Source organism: Amyelois transitella, chromosome 13, assembly GCF_032362555.1.
Source record: "Amyelois transitella isolate CPQ chromosome 13, ilAmyTran1.1, whole genome shotgun sequence".
NCBI classification, from domain to species: domain Eukaryota; kingdom Metazoa; phylum Arthropoda; class Insecta; order Lepidoptera; family Pyralidae; genus Amyelois; species Amyelois transitella.
In genome coordinates, this window is record NC_083516.1 from 4,871,875 (window position 1) to 4,898,994 (window position 27,120).

At 34.9% G+C, this 27,120-nt stretch overlaps 1 protein-coding gene across 1 annotated transcript; it reads left to right on the forward strand.

Annotated features, from left to right (window-relative positions):
- Positions 1-273: 273 nt before the first annotated feature.
- LOC106140033 (calcium-binding protein E63-1) lies at positions 274-26,535 on the forward strand. Its single transcript, XM_060947556.1, is given in 9 exon segments — positions 274-311; positions 313-384; positions 386-488; positions 8,027-8,059; positions 12,643-12,730; positions 18,143-18,286; positions 24,271-24,403; positions 25,182-25,330; positions 25,607-26,535. Coding segments are annotated over 9 exon segments (783 nt in total). The 3' UTR covers positions 25,630-26,535.
- The last annotated feature ends 585 nt before the right edge of the window (positions 26,536-27,120 follow it).

Sequence of the window (27,120 nt, forward strand, 5' to 3'; positions counted from 1 at the left end):
TCGATTTTAATAAATATCGACACAGTCATTCAATATACGCAAACAAAGTTGTGAGCGAGGGCTTAATTGTTGTGGAGGAGTTTAATCTTTTTGACGGGTTGCAAACGTAAGTAGGTACCTATTTAATTAAACGCTAGCAGGTTACGCTGTCACTGTTGTCTGTCGTATCGGCCGCTATGTTAAGACACCACTTGCAAATTGTTTCACTAATAAGTGTCGAGTGTGCTCAAAATAGCCTTTCTATAATTATTTAGTGTTATTGTTTTGAGTTGCATGTGATGCCAGAACGTAGCGACAACAGACAGGTGGGAGCAGCGGGCAGCTTCAGGGTTTATGTAACGCGAGGGCGCGAACGGTGCGCCGCGGCAGTGTTCCGCCAGCGCGCCATGGACCGGGCGAGCGCCAGCCCGCCCGCCAGCCCCACTAGTGCCGCTCCCGCGACCACCGGCTTCGGCGCTTTCTGCAGCGCCATTTCTGACACGATCTCGGTATGTACCTCCTCTCCGGCGACCGCGACGCTGCACGACGCCCACGCTGCCACGACAAAAAGTTACACTCATCGACCAAAACAAAGTTTGGCGCCGATGCACGCTCTCAATACCCTAGCAGTTATCATAGTTCATAGTGTCGCGCCGGCATCTATTTCGAGGCGCACGTGGCCCTCGAGGTCGTCGAGGCCTTCGCGACTCCCGAAAGTTAGTTTCGGTAGGTAACGTGGATTTAGAAAAAAAGTCGTGGAATATAAAAAATATAAACAAGTTTATTATTAGAGTGCTCGTTGAGGCCGGGTCGCACGGTCGTGATTTGTCCGATGGCTGTGATCTACCGAAATATCCGCGCATTAAACGTTCCGAGGCGCGACGTACAAAAGCTGGCGACACGGCACTCGCGTTTCCTCAGCAAGCCGGCCACCACGACCACCACCGGCGACCAGCAGCTCGCCTCGACTCCGCTACTGCGCGCCATACGACTTCTTGCTTCACACGATCCATCTATCATAGGTACATTCAATTAAATATCTCACATTTCAAATACGTCAACAACATCTAACAACTGACAAGTTGTGCAAGACACACGTGGGTGGCAAAAAAATACTTTATAATGCTATAATGTTCTAAAGATATTTTTCGTGTTTATATTGTGTTATTATCTCTTCACGTGTTCATGTGACAGTTGTGTATACATTCGACAAAATCTTAGTGATCAACCTAAGTCATACATTTAATAATATGTTGTAGGTACTTAAACATTTTCTTAGCTTAGTCTTCTAAAAGGAATGAAAACCGCACATCTACGTATTTAAGATATGTTTTGACACATAAAAAGATTTAGTTGTTTATAAAATACTTATTTAAGATTAAGAAGAGGCGGGTTTTTCTGGTATCGTAAATCAAGATTAAAACTCGGTGAATGCTCTCTGTGCTCTGGTTACCTGGGTTAGATTTAAAAGTTGATTAACTTATTTAGGACTTAGCCTAGATAAATGTCAAAACCTCTGAGAAAGTTAGAAATTCAAGTTACCTAAAATCGAAGGGTTTGGGAGAATGTTTTTCATTTATCCAGTTACTTATTAATACCTTATACCTAATTGGGATACGTCTTTCCACATGATTGCCCAAGGTTTTGTTGATTTTAATATTATGCAAATACTTACTTTATTTATATGAATATCCATTATAGAAGCAATAAATCCATGATTTACATTTCATATGTATTATTCCTAAAGGTATTTTGTTAACTTTCAATAGACTAATTTTCACGTAGGTGGGTGTAACTCGTAAATCATTGAAAGTGTGTTTGCATTTTCATTGTGGTTGTTTAGCAATGTAGGATCGATATCGGCTGCAACCGATATCATGGCATTATGAGAACGTGGTAGTTCTGCAATTTTACAGTGTTTTTAACTTAGTTTTAGCGGTTTCAGTGTTAAAATATTTGATATCGGAGTCGTGACAAAGCATCAAAGTGTCTGTTTACGTTATGTTTGAAAACTTTTCACATTCCAAGAGTGTGGTTTTATCGTAAAAGTGTTCGTGAAAAACGCTCTTCTAAATAATATGACGTGTCTTGATTTAAGAGTTGCGTCTTTGATCTATTTTAACTGTTAACTGTAAAACAAAAAACGGTAGTAAAGTGGATTAGAAAGGAAAACTGCACTTAATTAATAGACATTCTAATCTAACTAACATTCACTATTTGTTTTTCGGGGTTACGGCCAGTGATAGTCTTGGCCATGTGGTGATTTAATGCATTAAATACAAGCTTCCAAATTTTATTTTAAAATCAAGCCTCCAATTGTTTAATAGTATCTACCTATCTACTATCTAGTATGTAATAAATTTTAATAATAAAAATATAGTTCACAAAGCCATTTTTATGCCATGGTTTGAAGGTATTATAAAACTAAAACAAAAAACTATGGTTATTACCAAAAAAAAATTCGTATAGAATTCCGCGAGAACTTACCTTGACCCATTTAAAAATTTATGATAGGATATGTCGATATCCAATAAAAATTATATTAAAATATAACATATTCATATATTGTGTAGTGATGTCGTTAAAGTGGACGAAGGGTTAAATCTACATATCTCATTCATCCAAAGTGTCAATGGCATATTGATTCTTGTTGTATAGTCAGACCTTTTGTAGTATTTACTTCCTATCTTTTGCAAATAGGAAAATAATTAAATTATCTATGTTATTTGGTACATTTCGTGCAATTCAGACGATCACTGTACTTTGCAATGTCACCCTGGGCCAAGTCCAAGCTAATGGCTATTTCAGCGGGTGCAAGGTTGGTCCACAACAACATAAAATAACGAGTTCATATACTCGTATAAGTACTACGTGCAATGCAATGCTGTTCCATTGCAACTCACATTATTTATTATAGCAAAAACATTATCTATATCGGTGGTGGGGTTTACAAAAAGGGTTTTAGGCGCTGCGGCTAGGGCTCGTAAATAATTGGTGCAATCCTGAGGAAAAGTTTAGTTTAGTTATTCTAATTTTAGATACGTTGTTCATTTTCGGCCGATTATCCAATAAAACCGATTTTGAGGTACCAGGTCAAAGGCAGCTAAGGCATTTTTGATCAGGATGTGTTGTAGTGGTGTCTGCTGTTCTGGAACCCGTTCGATTAGTATTTCATCTTTTAGTATTTTATGCATTTATGCTGATGATAAACTGTCTACTTTGACTGACGACTTTTTTGGCTTAAAAATTTTACTTACTCTGTTATAACATCAGGCGTGTCATTGTCACTTCCTATTTCCACTTGCATACATTCGGGTCGCTAGGAGATGCACTTTATGCCTCTTCTGGAGCCTTTATAATTTATCCCACTAGGGTTGACCGCATCGATCGGCACGCCGGCATTGGCCTTTACAAACAAACGAAGTAAAGCTTTCCTGATCAAATCTTGGAATGATTATGTTTGACCTTATGCCACTTGTTCCTTACAGCAATGTGTGTATAGGCTGGCTTATTTGTTTTATATTCTAAATGAAATTATTTTTGTTGACCGCTAGTCGATGGGTCTATAGGCATTATTGTGGGTTGTGTTCGTGAAGAATGTGCGAATGAACCAGAGCTGATAAGTATAGCTAGGATATGATTTATAAAAATAGTGGTTAGATCTATCTAAAACTTTAGAATTATTGTACAAAAAGCTGACTCTAAAATCAGGTATACCTATGTTAGTAAATTCATAATCATAGTTAAATAAAGAAGAAATCGAATTATCTTTTTATGCAATCAGGCAATGATAACTAAAATGATTATAAGAAAAGTTTTTACGATCTGCAGCACGCGTGACACTAACTCGTTTTTCGCATATATCTATACATACGTATAATAAAACAGTAAAAATGTTTTGTCTGTACATTTAGTATTTTTGACTGAAATGGATAGAAGGACACTAAGAATGAATAATAGAAAGCAAAAATTTTTTTTAATTTTTGTCTGTCTGTCTTTATGTATGATCAAGCTTATATCCGAAAGTACCTACTGAACCGATTTACTTAAAACTTTCACCAATTGCTTTGTTTTAACTCAGAAAAACATTTAAAGTTGTTTCATCAAAATCGGTTCACTAAAAAAAAAGTTATCGTTATTTGCATGAACTCAAGGCATGAGTTTGCCTGCAAATAAGTTTGCGCGGAAAAATTCGAAATTTACGCGGACAAAGTCGCGGGAAACAGCTAGTTATAAATAAAATCATTGAGCAGTAAATTTAGTTACCTAAATGATATAATTATCAATCCCTATTGCGTATCGTCTTCTAATTTAGAACAAGTCTTCCTTGTTCATATTCTTAGAACGTATCCTCATAACTATATTTTTAACTACTGGAATAATGATGTTTTATTTTTGTCTGTACTTGCTATCAATGGTTTACAGCCGATAAAACGCAGTTTTATTGAGGGTTAAAGATGGGAATAAACATCATAATGTTTATAATCAATTTTCATATCGATGAGTATGAATAAGCTTGAACTGACAGCCTCTCTATCTGGTGACTTGAATAACTATGTACTATTAATTCTTTATATTAATGTATAAAAATTATCATTATATTATTTAATATATAGATTTTGTTTCAGAATATTTTTTAATTCATACAATTTATTCAAATGACTATTTATGTGTTCATAGGCTGTGTTGTAGGTCTTCTTAGTGAAGGTTCTCGTGTAGGTATTCTAAAATCATCGAATTCGATATCATTTTAATATTAAAAACCTTGAAAGAAACCACATTACATTTAGAGTAACAATGAGTTTCTCAAGGTTAGATCGCATCTAGTCGTAATTCCAGGTAATGGAAAACCAGTAGGAAAATCGACTTGTTGACCAAGTATGCGTAATTCCGAGTTAGAAGCGTCGCGTGCCGTCGCGTCGTCGCCTGCCACCGGCATTCGATTCGATTCGTACAATTTTCGCGGCATTTTTATTACTCCTTCTGTACAGTGCTCAACCCACTCACTTACGTTTTCAAAACAATTAAACACTGGCTAATTTACTCTTTACCTAATATAAAGTGTCACGAGGTTTGTGTCATATTAAGCAAACGCCGCGAGTAAATGTTTACTCGTTCAATAGTTCTTCGTTGGAACATGATGGACAAGATGATGGGCTTTGTGTGAATAAAACATACGTATTACAGTGAGTTATTATAACAGATGAGTGACTAAGACTTAATTTTATGTTGGATTAAACGTATAGGTAGGTAAATACCGATCGTGCTAGTTTTCTCGGAACACTAAAAAGAAAACAACGAAAAACAAAAAAATATATGATAAACAAATGAAAATATTAACAAAAATAATTGTTCACAATAAATCATTGTCATTCTGATGTAAACAAAACATTGGTTAAACCATAATTCTCTTCTTTTGTAGTCGGTTATAAATAGCTCGCCGCTAGTTTGTATTTGACTAATCTGCAATTTTGGGTTACCGGACCGTGAAATGCGTAGGATTTGTTGAGTTGAACAAGATCCAAACGGTGGACTGCGACTCTGCGGAGTCACATGTTTGTGATACAGAATTATGAGCAATAGGTGTGGTTGCAGTGTCGAGAGGTGGCGATTGTAAGCCACGCATTAGACTGTTCTGTTTGCCAATTATAAATAGATGATGGGAACACAATCGGGGAACTCGGCCACTGCTCCCGCTATTTTTGATTGAAACTTGTCCCGAAATCAAGAACAGGGCCAGGTTACCAGAACTGTTTACATGATGAATTCGCGCTGTCATTGGGGTCACGTATTTAGGAACATCCGCCTCGGGTTACTGCGGCTCAAGCATTATGTAAGTAATATTACACTCTTTATATTAGTTTGATGATTTTATTATTTTTTTAAAATGTTGATGTTGACGTAACATTATAAATTACACTTGTATACAGTGAGATTAGAGTTTAGAAGTGATAGACCGGTCAAGTCATCACACTAGAAAGCGAGAGATACGTGGTTCGAATCGCATTGCCGCCTTGTTCCAATAAATCTTTCCTTAAGTATAATCTAGATTGTAATCTCTAGATTACATCTAGCACTCTAGTGCTAATGCCCTGATGTCAAACAACAAAAAGTACCTAATCATAGTGAGAAAACCTATGTACATTCCGAATGTGCATTATATGTATTTATGTTCAGATTCTTCTGGTCGTCAGAACGGGTCACTGAGGATTCTTCTGAGGAACTGGATCGTGGCAAAAATATATACTCTGGGTTCTTTATGACAATTCTCAGCAGCAGTTACTATGGATGTATATTTCTCATCTCCTGAAAAAAAAACCTATATAAATAGATATGGTTATTAAGCCAGAAATTGTAAAATAGTATAAGCAAAGGGCTTAAACTATTTTACAATTTCTGGCTCCATTTACTCCAATCTCCAATGGGTTTAAACATAATTGTGTTATCATTTCAATTTTACGTAGTTTACTCTTGAATATTATGCCACTCCCGGAGATTTCTACTTTGACCGGTTAGCAGAGAAAAATTTCTGTATACCTACGACAGAACAATCCAACTTTTTTATTAAAGTTTTGGATAATTATCATCTATACCTACTTACGTGAGCTTTTTTTTTAAAGTAATAAGAGTATTTTCTTTTGGATTTGATCCAATTATTTTATCACCGACTTATGACAATAGTACAACAGCTATTTGATGCACTCAAATAACAATCAGAGACTCATAAAAAGTGATCGAGTGGTTTCCGGTAGAAGTAAATAGCCCATTCCAAATCATTCCGTTATTAATATGTAAAAGTGTTTGTTTGTCCGTCTTTCACACTTCAAAAGCACTGCACAGATCCCAATGAAATTTGTAAATTAGTGCGGATTCCTCTCGTTGACGAGAGATCTCGCAGGTAACGTAATCGACTAGAGACCAGCAGGCATTGTGGTAGAATGTCCTGCGATCCCATGATACCCCTTAAAATGGCAAGAAGGAGTGCACCAAAGGGGTTTTAGTGGGTAGGCTGGTACGCTACGTGGCAGGAGTCCCGTACTCTTCTGGGTAAAGACTTGGGGGTCGTCCGTTAAATGATTTCCCCTTCGAAAAGAAAAAAAATAGTCTTGTATTGGACTCCGGACTCGGACGCAATTCAACCAATGATACAATCAGGAAAACACTCAAATGATGATGACTCATCAATGTCTATACGTCTCAGTTCAATGAACAAAACTGTGTGACAGCTTGAATCAAAGTGGCGGGACATAATGTTTTGAAACATTAAAGTTATCTACTTGGAGACGACGCAGCTGTCTGGTATGGCTACTTCAGTTCACTTTGGAAGAATTTGCATTAGCATAAGCGCAATTTTGTCTAGACTTGGTTGAGCGATTCTGTTAAAAACATACCCGTTTTTAAAAAATCGAAATAAAAGTTATTGTTACATAATAAACATAATTTGAACACTACTATATAAATATATTATGAACATAATGTGATACACAATTTGAATAAGGTAAATACATACATAAACTTCCATGAGATTTTTATGACGCGCGTTTAGACACACGAAATTTTGCTAAATTGCAGATTCATCATCATTATCGTGAATTACTCGTACAATGCAAAATTTGTAATATAAAAATTAAACCTAAGACCAAATTTGCCTGCATACATTACACCTATGGACTAATAACTAAAGATAGACAAGAGAAAATATTTATGGCATAATGACTGCTCAATAATACTTTTCGTAATCATACCCGAAGTTAAACTTTATTTTATCTGCGTTTTTTTTTTCAAATATCTTTCAGATGTGGATTGCTTTCTGAATGATGACAATATGGTTTTTTAAGATCATAAAATATGAGTTATTTTTTTTAATGGGGAAATAATTGACATTATCCTATTCATAATGTTTTTCTAAAATAATGCATATTACTTGAAAATAACAGACACGGTGCGTTATTTTGTATTTTACGTATCCGAAGCGTTTTGATGTTTTTCAGAATATGTTTCGAAACTTATATTCAAAGATGTTGTAAATATTCGTTTATTGTTTCAGGGTATGGCGACCACATCAAGGAGTAGAAGAAAGGTAATAATTGTCTTGTTTATGTCGCTGTTCCAAATATGACTTACCTCTTACTGATAAATGACCGAAATACAAGAAAGTTAACGATATATCAGTTTATGATGATCTTACTTTCCTTTTAAGTGAGTGTAAGACCAAATCAATCAGAACCTAGTCTGAATTTCTAATCGAAACGGTCTCCAACATTTCTGTCTACTACATACGAGTATACGACTAATAGGTATACGTAAGATGTGATCATCATCATTACGGGGTATGTTAGATAATGCTAATATAGTGACAAGACTCACGGGCCTCTTCAAGCTGAATAGCATCATGATATAAATATGAGATTCTATTACAACTAGTCGGTTGCTAGCCCATCGCCTTAGAAAAAAGGAGTTATTATACTTTTTTTTACATATGTATATACTTACATCGTTACATATTTCATAATTGTCAAAATACAGTAATGTCTACTTAATTTTTGAAAAAGTGCATGTGCATGATACGCCTAAATTTCTAATTTCGTGTAGTTTATCATAAAGTGGGTCACAATTCAAACTACGTTCCGTTCCTACAAGATATCATTAATGGTTTAATTTTCTCTGTGGTCCACTGTACTTGCTGGAATCCGTCAAAGCCACATTCTGCTCGTTTGACAACAGAAAGTGTTAAAATATTCCTTTGTTTGAGAACATTCACAACTATGTATGTTACTCCAAACATTTTACGTTCTCCCAAATGTTTGTTGGACTTGAGACTCTTATGTCTTTGAGTTTGTTCAAAGCTAGCCTTTAACTATTTTGTTATAAAAAATCGGAATTTTTCTGTGGAGTACCTATAGATATGCAAATAAAAAAATTATAATAATAAATTAAAAATACCTAAAACAAAACAAACTTTAAGTAACTAATATTACATTTACAAATTGTTCAATTCCTACGTGGTGTCAACTTTAAGAAGTGTCTTCTCGACACTTCTTAAGCAAGCTTCTTCCTGGCAGCATTTCATACAGAATGTGTGTAAAAATAAAATCCCAAATCATAATTAAAGCGCGTTGATGTCTATAAATTGAAATAATTAATATTTGTACTGAAACTTTCGCGTTGCTGTATTACTATTGTAGAATAATGTCCAAATATTTATAAGATATGTCTGAGATAAAATAAAGGTACCTATGTTACGGGCGCGTTAAATACCTGTATAAAGCAAGCAAAGTTGCTTCCCGCATCGGTCCCTGTTATACTTGTATGTATATTTGCTTAGATATTACACGACGGATTTTGATGCAGTTTTGTTCAATAGATAAAGTGATTTAAGAGAAATATGTTTAAATGCTACCCATGTACAAATGCTACCCATGCGAAGCCAAGCCGAGTTCCTAGTTATTTGTAAATAATAATAATATTTTTTTTATATTATTTCTAATAGAAACGAGGTAACTAAAAGTACTGGTGATCTAAAAAATGTTTCGTCTTATCGCTGGCTGCTGAGTGACCTTGTCATTCCCGTAAGATAATCGCCAAGTAAGGGATAAGGGCTGATTATATGTATGCACCTATGTAAGATGAACGTAAAATTACGGTGATCGTAAGTTTAAGTTTACAAGGTTCGATTACACATCATACAAGGTTCGATTCCAATGTTCCGAAGTGAAATAGAGTCTATAATTTTCTCTGATGTACAAAATTTCGAGGACAGATATTCGTGTAATGTTTAGTCTAGGATTTGTTGCTCAACACGTCTGAACAAACAAATTTGTTTGTATATTTATTTCTCAAATAATTGAAACTGAATAAGTAGTGCAAATAAGAGAAAAATAACAAATTATCCCGATAAACAATAAAGATAATTTGATCTCCCCTTTTTCTGGTGATATATCTGTGTTAGCCCTTGTCAAATGCTTCTCGGTGTCTTGGGTTGTAAGAAATCTTTCGGACATTAGATGAATTGCATGTAAAATTGTATAAAATTCGGGTGATCGTTGATGACTGCGATCAATTTTGTCGCTTTTCTTAAAATGTCCTGTCCAAGTGCCAAATATTTTTGCTGCATAATTTGTTAACCATTTCATGAAATATCACGGCTGAAAATGCGATCTGGAAAACGCAATGAGAGAGGAGCGCGAATGTTTGTTTTACAATCAAGTGGGATGATTTAGGGCGGTCTTTGAAGTGTAGTGTACTATCCTCATTGTGTATTCCATCACGGTGCGGTTTATTAGCCTTGAGTGTAGATGTCATAGTTTTTCACAAAGCTTTTGCTTCTGGTGTTTACGAAGCGTGTCCCGTCGGCGAATTTGACGCGGTGCCAAGCGCGACATAAGCTATTTCTATGCAAACTTCACTAGTTCACACATCGCATATTATGCTTCAATTGTGATTGGATAAACAAATTTATATTTACCTCAAAAATATTACATGATCATTGCATAATATACTAAAGAAAGCTAATAGAATATGCAGAACAATATACATATTTATACTTCTATGTAATTGAATTAACACTTTCATTAGTAAGTACTCATTTCGTACATACTAATGGACTACGTGATGCCGATAACATCATGTGACACACTTGTTATTTTTAAGACAGACAGACGTTTTACACGTCTGTCCCAGAAAATAACAAGTGTGAAATTCGTGAGAATTTTCAAAATACTTCCTAAGTAGATAACTTATCAACTAGTAAATAAAATTTAACGGAATTTGTTCAGTACCTTTGAAAATTACATTCATATAATCATGCCTTTATCTCTTACATATCTCTATAGAGCCTACAGTTTTAAAAAGACTGTAAGACAACATTAAGTGTGGCTGAATGAGGAAACTACGATTCAAAAAATGGCAGGTTGCTAGCTCATCGCTTTAAATCACTTTTAACAGCACTTTTTTTAAGCAGCAATACACTTTTTGTTTTCTTGTTGACCAAACCAGCATGAAAACTGTAATTTAAAATTAATGACGATTATGTTTAGGTTGTGCCAAGCGTCTTATACCAGTAGAGTCCGGAGAACGACACGTGCAAAAGGAGTCTGCCTTTACGTGCTCGTACTTCCGTATATCAAAACTAAAAATATTATGTTAAGTGATCAAAATTATAATAAATCTATCACCATTACAAACAAGGCTATAAGCTTTGAATTGGGTCATTACAACAACACCTACAATTTGGCATGGTAAGCGCCCCACTACACACACTAGGTACCTAAACGTATTTTGGCATCAGTCCCTTGCAGTTTAACTGCACAGGATTCTAGAACTTATTTCTATTGCATGAAACATACGGGAAATGTAAATCAAAATTTATGTTTATAAATTAATCATCTGTTGTCGCGTAGTTTATAAGAACAGTTAAACCGCAGATACAATTTTAGAGGTTAATAATAAATGTGTCATCATATACATTTTAATGATTCGTGTTGTTCACGTTGAATTCAAATTTATATGTTATGTTGTGTTAATTTTTTTACTGATGTAGACAGACCATAACATGTAACGTAAGACACTACAATAATTATCTCTCCCTCCGCAGCATATTTTAATTATGATTTTTTATAACAGGCTAGAGTTAAAGCGCATATAAGTAATATAAATATATTATTATATAATTAACTGTTTAAAACGTTCATTTGTATACATCAATTATATATTTTTCTAAAGAAATATTATGAATATGCACTAGTTGTCAATGCTCTCAACATCCACAGGAAAAGAGTGATTGTTAGAAAGAGCAATGTAAGAAAGAAGTTATACAACATTTTAGATAGGTTTTTGTGTTTGGCAACGTTTTTAATTTTACGTCTGTAGAAACTGATATGACAACCGGCGGAATACTTAATTTTTTTTTAAATTTACGAAATACTTGTTTATTTATGACCTACAGTGCCAATTAGTCACAGGTTTAGGATTTTGGCAACAGTGGCAAATATTCTGACACCGGATTTCCTTTGAACCAAGCGTTGTATTACTAGGAAAAATAAAAATTGTTAAAAAGCCAAGAAGTATAAGTGTCCTACTAGAAACAAATACCGTCTTAGTTCAGAAGCAGTGAATATGATGATGAGTATTTTCGTGGTACTTTCATTACATGAAATGTCAGTTCAGTACCTAAATGTTTTCCAAACCTCAACCTTAACTTGGGAGGGCACATAAAATCTGCGATGCACTAAGGAGAGAGAAAACAGCTTCCGTTTCCCGCCCGCCGCTCTGCGACTGCTCGTATTTTATATTTCAAACCACTTTATATTTGAACGTGCAAAAATAGGTGCTAAAATTTTTGATCTTGAATTAATTTAGGCCATTTCTCGATTGAACAATTACCTGATTCATACACCTTAGAATCATTATTCAATATCAGTCGACATTCACGCATATTGATCAGACAATAGCATGATAAAACTTATGACAACTTTGATAACGTACGCAAATTGATAAAAAGAAATCAGTATCAGTTAGAAAATTGGTATTGGTTGCATTGCAATACATATTTATTTGCGTTGTTGAGACTGTGTGGCTTCAACGGATTTGTTAGAAAGTAACTTAAATAGACTACATATATGTCGTGTTGTGTATATATCTGAAGAAAGTGATATTGTTTCCCAGCAGGACGAGGAAAAGAAGAGTAAGAAGAAACAGTCTCCAATGGACGAGCGGCCCACGGTGCCCGCACCTAGTGAAGCGATGCTCAATAGTAAGTTTTAATAAAATGATATTAACAAATCACATAAAAATCATATCTCTAAAAAGTTTAACACTCAGTCATACCGCGAGTTACTGCTTTATTATTATGTTTCTCCTTTTAGATTTTACGGGTCTTTACACCCCGGATTTTTGAGAGGCTTGCGTGGGGATATAAATCCAACATGTAGAGGCCCTTTGGAGAAGTTGATGTTATGTTGTTCTCCTGCCAAAACCCGTTCCCGGGCATATCAATAGACGATATGTCCATGAACAGGTCTCGGCAGGAGGTGGAGCTATTACAAAATAAGGAAAAGGATGATGGGTTATGGAGTTGACGTTTGGATGGATTTAAACTGGGCTATTGCTGGAGAAGTTCGGACACCTGCCATAATCATGAATACGTGACTATTATGTGGCAGGTGGTGACTCGCCACTCACTAAATGGGCCCCTCAAATCAGTCACCATGATTGGCAACAAAGGGGCAACATTGGTGTGGGTGGCTAAGGATGTCGAGAGGTGAGACTGCGGGGCGTGAAATCCTGGTAATCCAGTCAGGCACCCCCGGCGTTATGACATTTTACACTTCCATCCTTCGAGCGTATAGCTCTCGCGACTCCACTCTGACCGGCCGGTTAAGGCAAGCCAGAAGTAGGGGTCCTGTCCCTCATCGGTTTCCACTCCGACCTTGGCGAAGGAAGATCGGAGGCGAAGAACAGGGATCTCCCCTGGGAGCACTCAGGTCCGTGGGGTCGCTACTCCCCAACAGCTCGCCACAAGCTGCCCTGCGGAGACTGATTGCACTGGGAAGGTGACCCAGGGGGCGATGGGGACGTCACGTCCCGACGCCTTTATTATTATTTAAGAACGCATAATTTCCTTTAATTTGAGAGCGACAATTAAAGTAAAATATATATCGTTAGAACCAAATTTCATGTAGAAAATAGGAAATTAACAGCTATGTTACTTAAAGTACCTACATAAAATGCAATTTAATCGACACCTAAAATTAGTTGTAGTCGATGCAGCCTACACACTTTTTTAAAACATAGTGTAAGCTAATAAAAACTGTTATGGCTTGAGCCGACACCCGCCATTTCCTTGAATATCCATTATAGTGTTCATTTTCACAAATAATATTTGAAGCGAATGTTTAACGAGGGTACAGTTTTCACACATTAGTGGAGTAGTAACTAGTGTAATAGGTTCGGCTTCGCTAATAAAACAATACATTACGAGCGGGCCGAGAATTTTAACGATATTGGCAAGCGGTACATACATTGTGACTAATACTTTTAAAATAATAGTCAATTTTACACAGCCATTACTTAAAGATAATTATGTCAATTATTTAAATTTCATGCACTTAAATAACTAGGCATGTTTGTAATGCGTTCCAAATGAGTTTAAACTTAATGAGATTATTTTAAAAAAATGTGTTTATTCTAAAATTGGCTAATATTTATATTTTTTTAAGGATTCTTCGCTCGCCTACATTGTTGATTAGCGCGAAGCCCACTAGTATTTGTTTTTTTAAAGAAAATGATGAAGTATTTGACACTCGCATTCTCATAGCATTCGATGATGTCCTTTCCTATTCTATTAGCTCATGACTAAATGATGAAGTTGATGCAGAGAGTGTGCACATGAACCAAAAGAAGAGTTTATAATAACAAGAATAACGTTTATTGACTTGGGAAGAAAAGCAGCTCACATACACTATGCTTTATCTTCACTAACACACATGGAAGCAATTCTGTCAATTAGATAAATATAATTATTTATAACTACGTGACAAATATTGCGTCCTGTTCGGTATAGTTATAAATAGGGAAACTAATGCATTTGGCAATGCAGCGGCGACACTGACAATGGCCGTGGCGGAGAAATACTCGTCGTCGGCCAGACAACGTGTATTACTGAACTGTAAATATTACAGGGTTATTATTATGAAGCAGTCTCGGTGATAAATGGTTATTTTTACCTATATTCTATTATACGTACTGAAATAAAGATAAACAATTTTGATTTGTCACTTTGTTGAATACATTTTAATTTATAGTCATATGAAGAAAAATAAAATGAATTATTACAATTCATAAGTTAAGAATATTATGACTTCAAAAGTATTTAAAACTTAGTAATAGGATACCGTTTTTACCATTAAGGTAGGGACCCTAAAAATACATAATTATCAAGATTATTTACCTTTACTTCAGTAGGTACCTTCGTGAAAAACGCATGTTGCGCGTAACGTAAGTGATAGAAGGATACTGTGAAAATGAATGTTGAATGAGAAAGGTCTAGGCATAAAGCCCTTAATCGAATCGGAGATATCCTAGCAAAAGGTCCGAAAGGAGTATGCAAGAACCGTGGCAGAGAAATATGCAGTCTCGGCTTACACCTCCAGGTAGAGACGTGATTTTATGTGTATTGCAAATCATTCACCAAGTCGAAGCTTTCAGAGGAATGACACTGACAATGGCCGTGGCGAACTCATCGTCGGCCAGACCACGTGCATTACCGAACTGTAAATATTACAGAGTACTTATTGTAAAACAGTCTCGGTGAGAAATAGAAATAGCAGTACTTCTGAAGTATAGTATAGTATATAGTATAGTATATAGTATAGTATATAGCAAGTAACGAAACATTTAGTAATAATTGTTTTTTACAGTCATTCTGAATTACTTGTTTAATTTCCAGCAGGCGTCCATGAAACAAACTAAGTTTGCTTAAAAAATAATATTATATCAAATAAATTGATGTTATTACAATAACAGTATTTGATTTCTAGAAGTCAAATTAAAAAAAAGTGAAAATCCCACGCAACCCAGTCGTTTATTAATTAGTAAAAAACAGTATTAACTAGAATTTGTTTAGATAAATGACGGTCGTAAACGAATTCTTTTCGCGTCCGTCGACACCGTGTGAGACACGCGACCTATATTATATAAATTAAAGCATATTTTAAAAGACAATTTTAAATCTTAATCGGCGAATCGTTGGCACTGTCGGAACGAATCGTGGAATGCTATAGTCGAAGTAATTCGTGGAAAATGAATCAAAGGTACGAAAAAAAGATACGGTAAGCATTAATGTTGTGGGTTATTGTATCGTAGGTTGGTGTTTATTTCGGAAACCATAGGTTTATGCGGTGCGGAATAATGTTAGCTGATCAATCATCGCGGTCACTGCGGAAAGTTTACCGGCGTAGGGTTCCTCAATGCAGGAGGATTTACTGTAATTTCGGAACCTGCATATATTAATATTGATGAGCATTTGTTTAGTTTATGGAAATGTTAACGTATGTATCTATCACGCGTTAAGTATATAATATATTCCATGGTACAGGATCACGCCTCTTTCCCGGAGGGGTAGGCAGAGACTACATCTTTCCACTTGCCACGATCTCAGCATACTTCCTTCGCTTCATCCACATTCATAACTCTCTTCATGCAAGCTTGGCGGTTTCGGATACTCTTGACCTGACCCTTTGCCTTCCCACTCCGACCTTTCCCTCTAAACTATCTTAACATACCCTTTTGTATTCTTGTAACTACATCTTCTTTCACATCACAACATTCCCTTATCACGCTGTTCCTTATCCGGTCACTCAATTTCACACCGATCATACTCCTTAACGCTCTCATTTCCACTGCATTTATTCTGCTTTCGTGCTTCTTTTTTAATTTCAAATGACTTAAATATTAAATTACTAGAAACAAAAGTGGTCAAACAAAATTGTGAATTCTCGAAACATTAGCTTGCATCACAATAAGAGGTTACTCGTCGTGTAATGGGTAAAGATATGTATTGGCTGAAAATGTGGTTTATAAATGTTACTAATTGAAAAATTATTATCACAATGTTTATAAGAATCGTTATTTGTCATAAATTTTGGCAAGTTAATAAAATTTATTGTATAATTATGAATGTTTTTGTTTTTTATCTAATTATTTCAGGTTGCAAATTGAATACTAGTTTTCCTTGTAGTTGATAACGCTATAATATACAATGGAAAACGTGATCAATCGCTTCTTATCTAAAGATAGGGGTGTAAAAGTACTCGTATATGATACACGCTTTATGTTTTATTAGATAATATCTAGCATACAAAAGACGTTGTCTAAAAATGTGAGCCATATGATAAGAGAGTATGATCAAGTAATCTTTTGTCAATATTGTCAACGGTTTATGATGCGAGATGATGGGTGTACCATTTGCATTTTCTAAAAACATTTTGTAAGAAACGCCGCGTTTTCTTACTTTGTAAAGTTTAGAAAAGTGTACTATAAAATAAACCAACTTTTGTGCGGCGATCATTTTCATTTGAAACGTGTTTAATATGTCAAAAAAGGGAAATGAGTTTTGTAAGTAAACAACATAAATTATTTTCGGAAACAAAGATCTTTCGATATTTATCTAAACAACATTGATAACGTCATTTTTGAGATGATACTCGGCTTTAGTGATATACATTTTTATTTCTTTATACTTTATGCACGTAAAATGTACAATGGGTGGACTTAATGCCATACGGCATTCTCTGCCAGTCGAATTTGGAATAAAATATGAACAATAACATTTTACATAAATATTTGCAATTTGAGGAAATACGATAATCTTCCTGTTCTTCGTGACACGTTTTAAATTACCCACTTTATTCAATAGTGGGTTAGTGATAAATTAAGTTTCGTGACAAAATTTGTGTTACGATAAATTTAATGACGTCACTTCTGTAACTAAAAAAAGATGCACAGCTATTTATCATTTCATAACACAAGTCTCAAATTTTCTTTGGGGCTAGCTTAGCTTTAGGCAACCTGTGAGCAGTGTGGTTCGAATTGCTCAACTTTGATGAAGATATGAGAATTGATTTATCTGTTGGTAACTTTGCGTATTGATAGCTCCTTTAACATTTGAAAATAATTATTAATTGATTTTATTATAACGCATCCTCAATGATTTTTTGTGCGCTGCCTTTTTGATTAAGGGTTTTCCTTTATATTTCGGTTGACTGGAAGAAATCCCAATTGGGGTAAGTCCGCCATTGTACATTTTCTTTAGAAGAAAATGTACAATCCACCACTCTATTTATTTCTCGCGGATGTCGTAAGAGGCGATTTAGGGAATAGGCACATTCATCTTTACCATGTCCAAATATAGGTTAGGTGCTCGTGGTAAAGCGAAGGTTACACGGGAGTCGCTTCCGTGTAAAAATTTGACTTAGCAACTATCATAATCATGGTCAAAAGGCGCACTCCAGGCTCTTCTTCAGAGAAGTGGGAATATAATCGGTATGAGGAGAGCCTAAGAACGTTATAAAGATAGTAAAATATTTTTATAAGGGCTGACACGTGTTGCTTGTTGTATTTTTTTACTAAATAGAAAAATAAATAAACACAAGTATGGTTGTTGCAGACCTGCGGACGGCGTTCGGCCTGCTGGACAGAGACAGCGATGGTCACGTGACCCCCGAGGAGCTGCAGTTCATGCTGCGCAATCTGGGCATCGAGGTCAGCGACGACCTCATCTCTGATCTCATCAAGGACGCCAGTAAAACTGGTTAGTATATTCATTTGTCGGAATTCTTTTAGAGGTAACTTAATTATTAATATACATTGAACAGTTTACAATAATATGCGATAAGGGATATTTATAATTATTTGTAATTACAGTAGTTACAAGTGGGTGTGGCATGTAGTGTGAATAAATGTCAACAACGTTATCTCTCTTTAGTGTCTTTTGATATCGTGACATGAGTTATGTTCTCAATTTTGTTTTAAATTTGTGGCTTGATTTATGTATTTATTGATTTAATCGTTACGATATAATCGTTGCAGTTTCCTCAAACACCGTATCTACAATCCGCTTATTATTATTATTACTTAAAAAATATTCCCAAAAATATTCATATAAGATTAAACTAAGTACTTATATAAAATCTCGCTCAAATTAATCGTTTCTGTTAAATATATATTTCTTACTAATTTTAAGTAATTTAAGGAGTTTGAGAATAAGAACAAAATTCTGTAACGTCCTTCTCTTCTGTAAACCTTGACCTATTATGTATATACAAGTTTCGATTTCAGAAATAATATAAAATCATTTGATGTGGAGAGATCCCAAACGTATATAAGTAAATAAGAACCTAAAAATGGGTCCCCGAAGAAATACGAATAAATCGGAATAGATTTGGACAAACAACAACCTATACGGTACGCTGAGGATGACACGTATCATACTTTATATATAAATTCACCCTAAGGAGTTTGCCAATAATCACGTTTTTATTCAATCACTATAATATCCAAACAATTAAGTATAAAAGAAAAACAAAGCAAAGAAGTTGTATTAAAATACTTTACGAAGAATCGATTACGTAACTACTCGTAGTTTATTTAAACCTAGAACTTGAATTTATTATTCATTAGAATTCATCTCGTCAAGAAATAACATTTAAACAGCGTTGCAACATCAGACTAAAAGGGAACAAATTTTCGCCCTGATAGTTGTAAAGTTCAGATAAGGCAATTTATTCCTGTAGCGAAATAGTAATCGAAGCGGCAGCTTCCATTTCTACAGCGACGGTGTAGTTAACAACATCGAGCGAAGTTAAACCAAGTTATTAGAGAATGGAGCCAGCTCAAAAGTTTGTAGACTTAAATATAAATATTTAAACCTTAATATTTGGCGCCCTGACGATTATATCGATCTTGTTGCAGCTTTTCTAACTATTTTTATATTTTTCTAACTTTTACTGGTTCCTATAAATTTATTTTCCGGATCTTTTCTCTCTCTCTCTCAGGAATATCTAGCATCCTTAATAAGCGATATCCATCAAAACGGTCTGATTTACTGTAACTTTCGAGAGTTGTGACTATTACACCTGTCTACGCCATAAGGAGTAAAGACATGACATTTTTGTTAGATTATTATCTAACGCAAAAGCACGACGGCATTCTACAAGAAAAGTTGGTAAGTAGTATGTAGCTTCTACAATTTGAAATTGGAAGTATAAAATGAATCAGTGTTTTAATCGTTTGTGGCACGACCCTACCTAGTAATAATCGTCGTTGAATAAATAATCAACATTTCAGAAAGTATAAACTTAATAACTTCGTCGGTAAATGAATCAGGGTAGTGCGTGACTCGCTATAGCTTCGTCGTGGAATATAATCGAGCTGAACTTACACTTTCAGTTCAAGGTGAGAAAGGTTGAATCGAATAAGAGGGGTAAAGGAATGATATGGTTGGCGATGTATTTAAACGGCTATAAAGCTTTATCACTTACATTAACATACATTTTATAACAGCTGAATTATCACCGTTTAGGTGATAATTTAAAATAATTACCTAATACGCAAAGATAAGATTCTAGCTCGGAAATCTGATCATTACGTCATAGACAAAATTAAAATTTGGATACTCATTAGGTAATTTCCCTGTGCGTATAACGAATTGTAATTATCAATGACTATATAATAATTCGAGTGACAACGAAGTAAAATACATAAACAGTTTTAAAAATATATTGAAAAAATGAGCATTAAACTTTCTTTGAATTTATTTGAGTTGTTGCCAAACTTATCGCATGTTTTTATAACACTCTAGAAGAGCAGAGTGTAAGTGCGACAGACTGCTTTTGTGAGGTTCTAGGTATATTCATAGTAATCAACAGTCTAAAAATAATTTTGTTTACTCATGGAACGTATTCCGTATTGTTTTTGGCTGACATTTTGATTTTAGTAATAACATTTACAAAGTAAGTGAAAACGACATTGCAAATTGCATTAAATAAGATTGACTAACTACATATTCACTGAAGCTATTTGTGGATATCCAAATATTGATATCCCTAGTGTAAATGAAATGATTAATGAAAAAAGCCTAGAATTTCTTCAAAATATATTACTAGATAGTAATGAAATTATTTATATTTTGTTATTTATATTATTCGTTTCAACTTTTTCTTAACCATTACAGTTTTATTGTGAAAGAAATAATTTAAAGCCAAGCCTAAAGTTTTCTTAATTACTTTTAAAAATTCTTTCCTTACTCCATAAAATATAACAATCTTGTGCACGTCACGAATTCTTGTGTAATTCTTGCACGAAGCCTCCTCGCAATAAAAGGTAAACAGCGGTCGTTTAATCGATGTGGATAATTTATTCACTCACAGTTAATTCAGGTTATTGTAAAATGGCGTGCGCCGAAGGGCTGGCGGCTTCCGGCGCCGCCGACCCTGTGCCAAGGTTGCGGAGCAAACTATGATAAATACAGTACAGTACAACTACACTTTTTTAACAAGTTTTATAGGAATTAAAATATGCTTCTGCTCTCTGATCGGACCTGCAGTTGTCTCTTTCTTTCTCTTTCAATTTTGCATGTTTCCGATTACGTTCTCCACAGCAATGCTTCGGGGGCCGGGGTCCACACTCCGACTTTTCTCTCCGCTTTGTTCAGTCTTCCGCATCCTCAGTTAAACATGGCCGAAGTCATATACATATACATCGCTGAAGTCTTTTATCGTAAATTTTTCACCTATACCATCTTCCAAACTATTCTTCTTTACTGTTAAAAACTGATTTCTATTATACCTCTACTTAAATTTTATTCCAAAGGTTGTTTTTGGTCTATATGTACGTACATATGCACAAGTCTTTTGAAGGCGAGATGAAAGTGTATGAATAAGACAAAAGGCAGTGAACTCTTTGTTTGGGTGACAAAAGGTATCTACCTTTTTCGTGTCGGTGGTGAATATTAGTATTCGTATCGTTTATAGATACATACATATACCTAATACTCCTTACCTGACCTTCCACCAGAATGTTCCCGTTTTGATCAAGGTTTGCTACTCTGTCCTAATGGTAATTCAGCGTCTGAATTTCCATCGCGTTTGAACTATCAACCATCTGATCAGATTGCGCACCCTAAGAGCTTAACGTTGAGGTTTTATTGAGCATTTAAGTTTAAATGTGTTATTCCAATGCATAGTACCTACATAACGACACGCAGTAAGCTTTAGCTTGTATCGATGATGTGATAGATAGATTAAACTTTTTATTGCTCCACAAGAGTAAAACATACATTGACAGCACAACACAGACAGAGAATGGTACAAAGTACTTTTTTGCTATTGCAATCTCTTCCAGTCAGCTTTTGGGTGGAAGAAATCGAAAGAAGATTAACGTTGGCTATGTAAACCTTTACATAATTCAAAAAGACGATATTATACACGCCAATAGTCACAAGAACCAGCATGGATCGTGGTTCCAATGGACATGAACGAATAAATTAAATCATAACAGACCCATAATTCTATACAGGGAAAATTTTGGAGAATATTTATGCCTGTACCAAGAACAAAACCTACAGTTTTCAGAGTGACGAACTGGCATGATTACCGATTAAATAGTTACAGCACTAAGGTGGCTAAGTAGGTATAAGAGCTATATACATAGGCGAACTAAGTATATTTCATCGAAAATGTGTTATATTTTTTTCGTGTGTATTCAATAAAAGTTTTCATTTCATCTCGTCTCGACCCGGACTTGACCTTCGGAAAGTTCTGATATCATTTTCAGCTCCTCTTAAATAAATATCCAAGGGCGAATAATATAGAATGTCCGTCCATGATAGCCCCAAAACAAGAATCGGATCTAAGATGTGAAGTGAATTAATAAAATAGGAAGGCAGGACTATTAGCGAATTATAACAAATTTAAAAAGTATATTTTCTGTCTCCTAGACTAATATTAATAAACTAGCTGTTGTCCGCGACTTCGTCCGCGTAAATTTCGAGACAGACAGACAGACAAAAAATGTAAAAAAAATCTCTATTCGTTTCAGTCAAAATATTAAATGTACAGACAAAATATTTTTACCGTTTTATTATATGTAGTATTTTGATTTTTAGTTTTTTTAAATAAAATACTCAAACAACACAAAATAAAGATTTTTAATAAAATAATTATTTTGTTTTTGTTGGGGCTCGAACTTAGACTGCCAACTTCACAGTCTCACGCGCCAACCACTGGACCATCGAGGCAGTTACGGTGGTGTCGAAATTTAAGTAGACTACATACATATGTACATATGGTCACGTCTATATCCCTTGCGGGGTAGACAGAGCCAACAGGCTTGAAAAGACTGAATGGCCACATTCAGCTATTTGGCTTAATGATAGAATTGAGATTGAAATAGTGATAAGTTGCTCGCCCATCGCCTAAAAAACCCAACCCATTATTTTGGAAGCCAATGCTGTTAACAAGGGTAAACCGCTGCGTCACAGCACTGAAACTCCCTGTAATGTCCGCTTCCTGTTAATTAAGATTTACCACCATGCAGCCCTTTCGTTCATTACCGCATTAAATTTTGTCACGTGCTCGAGCTTTGTAAAATATCAGGCAGTAACATTAAACAAAAGTATTTACGACCAATTGTACGATGGGTAGTTGTAGTAAGACAAACTAGAAATTTAAATAAAATTGCATTGCAACTTGCTAAACTGTATTCTTTTTTTCTAAATTAGTCACCTGCTAATAAAGAAGTACAGGAGCTTAATGTTTTTCTATTCTGCCATATTCCACACATATAGTGTCTTTCTATAAATAACTTACATACTTACATTACATCTTTAATCAATTCCTGACTATGGGTGAGCTTAAGTACCTAGTTGGAAATGGAACGACGATAGCAGAAAAAAGAGGCATTTAGTGATCCTTGTGGAAAAATGGCTATAAGGTTTTGGTTTTCTTGAGTTAAATTGGTTAAGATAATTCGTTTCAGTTTTTGAGATATTTAGTACAAATATATCTACATTCATTCATTGAAATGTTGTACGCGAAGCTACTCATAAATTACTGTTAAATATAGCTTCACACGGTCAATCATCAAGAAATCGTATAATTGTTTATTTATTTATTTAAACTTCATTGCACAAAATACAAATGTATAGCACAATTGGCGGACTTAATGCTAGAAGCATTATCTACCAGTCAACCATTGGGTCCGACAGAGAATTTTATGTGGGGTCAAACTAAATAAACATAAAAAATAAAATAATTATAAAAAACGAGTTGTTGCATTCGAGGATACTTAATATATTATGAGTATATGACTATATACTTCTATCTTTGAAAGGGATATTTTTGTTGTCTCACTACTTGGTAAGTGTCCAAGTTCATATTTAGAACCGATCAGAAGGACGTGATAAACTTATATATAGGTATTCAGATATGGCTAATATTATTTTTTTAAATTGTCTATATCTGAATAAAGCATACCTAAGTAAGATTCAGGTTCCTGTGTTAGAAAGCAAGTTATCATTATTCATACCTACCCATAACTTACACATTACATAGACTTAAACATTGATCACACCGCTTTTCAATTGCCACGATCACTATATTCTAGTATAATTAACAGGATTACGAAAACTTTCAATCTGCGTGGGACAAAATCAGCTTATTCCCTTGGATTTTTCTTTACTACCAGACTGATATGAAAGCTTTAATAAATTATCATTTAATAGGTTTTTTATTACAGGTAACGGCTTAATAGATGAAAACGACTTCATGCAGTGGGTGACGAAGATACAGGCGTTACAAGGCATGGACGTGAGCGCCAGCGGCGGCGACTCCGAGGAGGAGATCACTAGGGACCTGTTAGCAGCCTTTAAGTGAGTATTCTAAGTTAGGTATACAAGTGTCTTACCAGTATAACTAGATGCATAGATCCCCGTGTGAAGTTTTGTGACGTGATGAATCTTCCCTATTCTACTGGTTATATCCGTAATCGGACATCTCATGTGTAATGATTTGATTTTTTGAAATTTTGTGCTGCTTGAAAATGGGAAAGTAATGCTGCACAATACATATTCCTTCACGGGATAGACAGAGCAAAAACTGAAAAGCCACGATTTCTTATTATGAAATTGAGATTAAGATGATAGTGACAAGCTGCACATCACCTAAAAGAATGAATAATAGTTTATTAGCCTTTCCCTTGATTGACTTTTACAATTAGTGATACCGATATCTCTATATTAATTAAAAATGTATTAAACGATAACAGAGCATTTTCCACGATCCATGATGGTTCTATGGGAAAATAAATAGTTTCATTGCAGTCGTAGTTTGCTAAAAGCTACGAACGCTTGTTCCCTTAACGTAGCATTACGACGTAGCTCGTTGTAGACCCTCGTAGCAAAACCGCCTACGACGTAGCTGTAAGATTCTTGTATTCTTTGATTTATTTATTCTACTTAGAAATAACAAAGGTTGCACTCTTGTTTTTATATCCAGTACTTTTATACCTGTTAACTCAATAATCATCTGAATTTTGTATTGGATTTATAATTATTTTTCGTGTCTGATTTATTAACGGATTGCATAGCGTAAACTATTGAACCGATCGGGCTTATTGGCATACTAAAAAGGATTTCCCCGAAATTTCAGAGTATTCGACCGTGACGACAATGGGTACATAACGCGGGACGAGCTGCGGACGGCGCTGGAGATGATCGGGGAGCCCGTCACCGACGCGCAGCTCAACCAGGTGCTGGCTCTCGGCGACATCGACCACGACGGCCGCATCGACTATGAAGGTACGAGCCACATGCGACAAAATACTTGAATTTGATTTTACATCCTCATCTCTCTGTACTGGATTGGGTGAGTCAGATATATACACAAAGCGTCTCGCCGCTTTCCAAAAGGTGGGGACTTAATTAGGTCTTACGCCAGGAGAATCCTCCTGATACAGACAAAAAGGACGAAACGAGGGTTCCATTTTTCATTTTGCTACGGAGTACTGACGAAGTCTGTTGCGAACTCTGACCGATTGATGAAGAATTTTTTAAATATTAAGTTTTCTTTTCCAGAATTTGTGAAGATGCTGCTGTAACTAAAGACCTCACTAGATGTAATGGTGTATTTAAAGACAAATGTAGCCGCCGACGAGTGTTCCCGTTGCTTGACGTTTGACGTAGTATGGTTAGGCAGGCTTGCTTATCGTAGGATGTTCTTCCATATATTAATATCATAAACATCGGAATAACTCCGAATATTACGATTAAAACCTATTTTTGTATGCGCCGTTGTGGCTGGAGATGATATGACGTTGTGTTAGAAATAACCTTACAGAATTTTAAGCCAGAGCCTGACGGATTAGGGCAATAAATTTGCGCCGAAATGAGGTAGTCGGTATATAATGGAATGTGTTATAAATCCTATGTAACTTTTGATTAATATCTACATAACAAACAAGTTGACAACTGATATAATTTAATTAATAAAGCCTAAAAATAATTTTGATAATTGGTGTTGCCAACTGATACACATAAGATACCGTCGTCGTAGGTCCTGCATAATTCTAAAGAAATCTTCTCCAGCAGACCCAAGAAAGGCTCTTATAAGAATACTTTCCGCAATCGAAATCCTATGACTCTGGCAAGGAAGGAATAATATAGGTACATAGAAACTCCGATGCATATGTAAATAAATATTGGAAGGAAAGTAGCAGTGTTAACTGTTGAATGTATGTACATATAAGTACTTTTTGTATTAACCTTAATATATAATGATGTACCTAGTGTAACTCAAATGTAAGATAAAGAATAAATGTATATTTATTTACAGTAAAAGTTTATAGTACAGAAAGTAGAAGCCGAAAACATTATTGAAAGATATAAAAGATAATTTGTAAATTTGAATTAATGTGAGATATTATATAGGAGAGATATTTATTTAAGGAGTAAATCGATCGTATCGCGATATATGGAAAATTAATATTATTAGATTTCAGATGTACCTACAATAAAACAGCGAATATTCTAATTTACGTTTGACATGCCTTATTTTTGCATACAATAAGTCTTTCTATAAAATTTCTATTGGGATGACAGTGAAATAAACATGTATAAGTTTTTTATAAAGTATATGACGCGATGTGTAGTGTAGTGCAACATATATATAAGAAATGTAAAATATATTGCTTCATCAAATAACTGTACGGAACTTTGTTTAAATTGGTTATACAGCAGCGTTGAGCATAGGAATAAATACTTATAACACAGAAGGATATTATTGATGTATAATAATTTATAAACAAAAAAGTTATGGTTTCCCAGTCATCATCCTAACTAATGAGTCTTATTTTACCATTCAAATCAAGAACATGTGAAGAAAACTCTCTACATTAAAGAAGTGCATTGGTGTTTATATACTTATTTTCTAGTTCTACTCTGTTCTAGAACCTAATCAACACCCCTAAATAGTTGTTAAGATCAAAATTACAAATTAGAAGGACGAATTATTAGGACATCACTATTTTTATTATGCGAATGCAATGTATTAAGTACCTATTCATATCCTCGAGTCTGAAACAGTTTTCTGA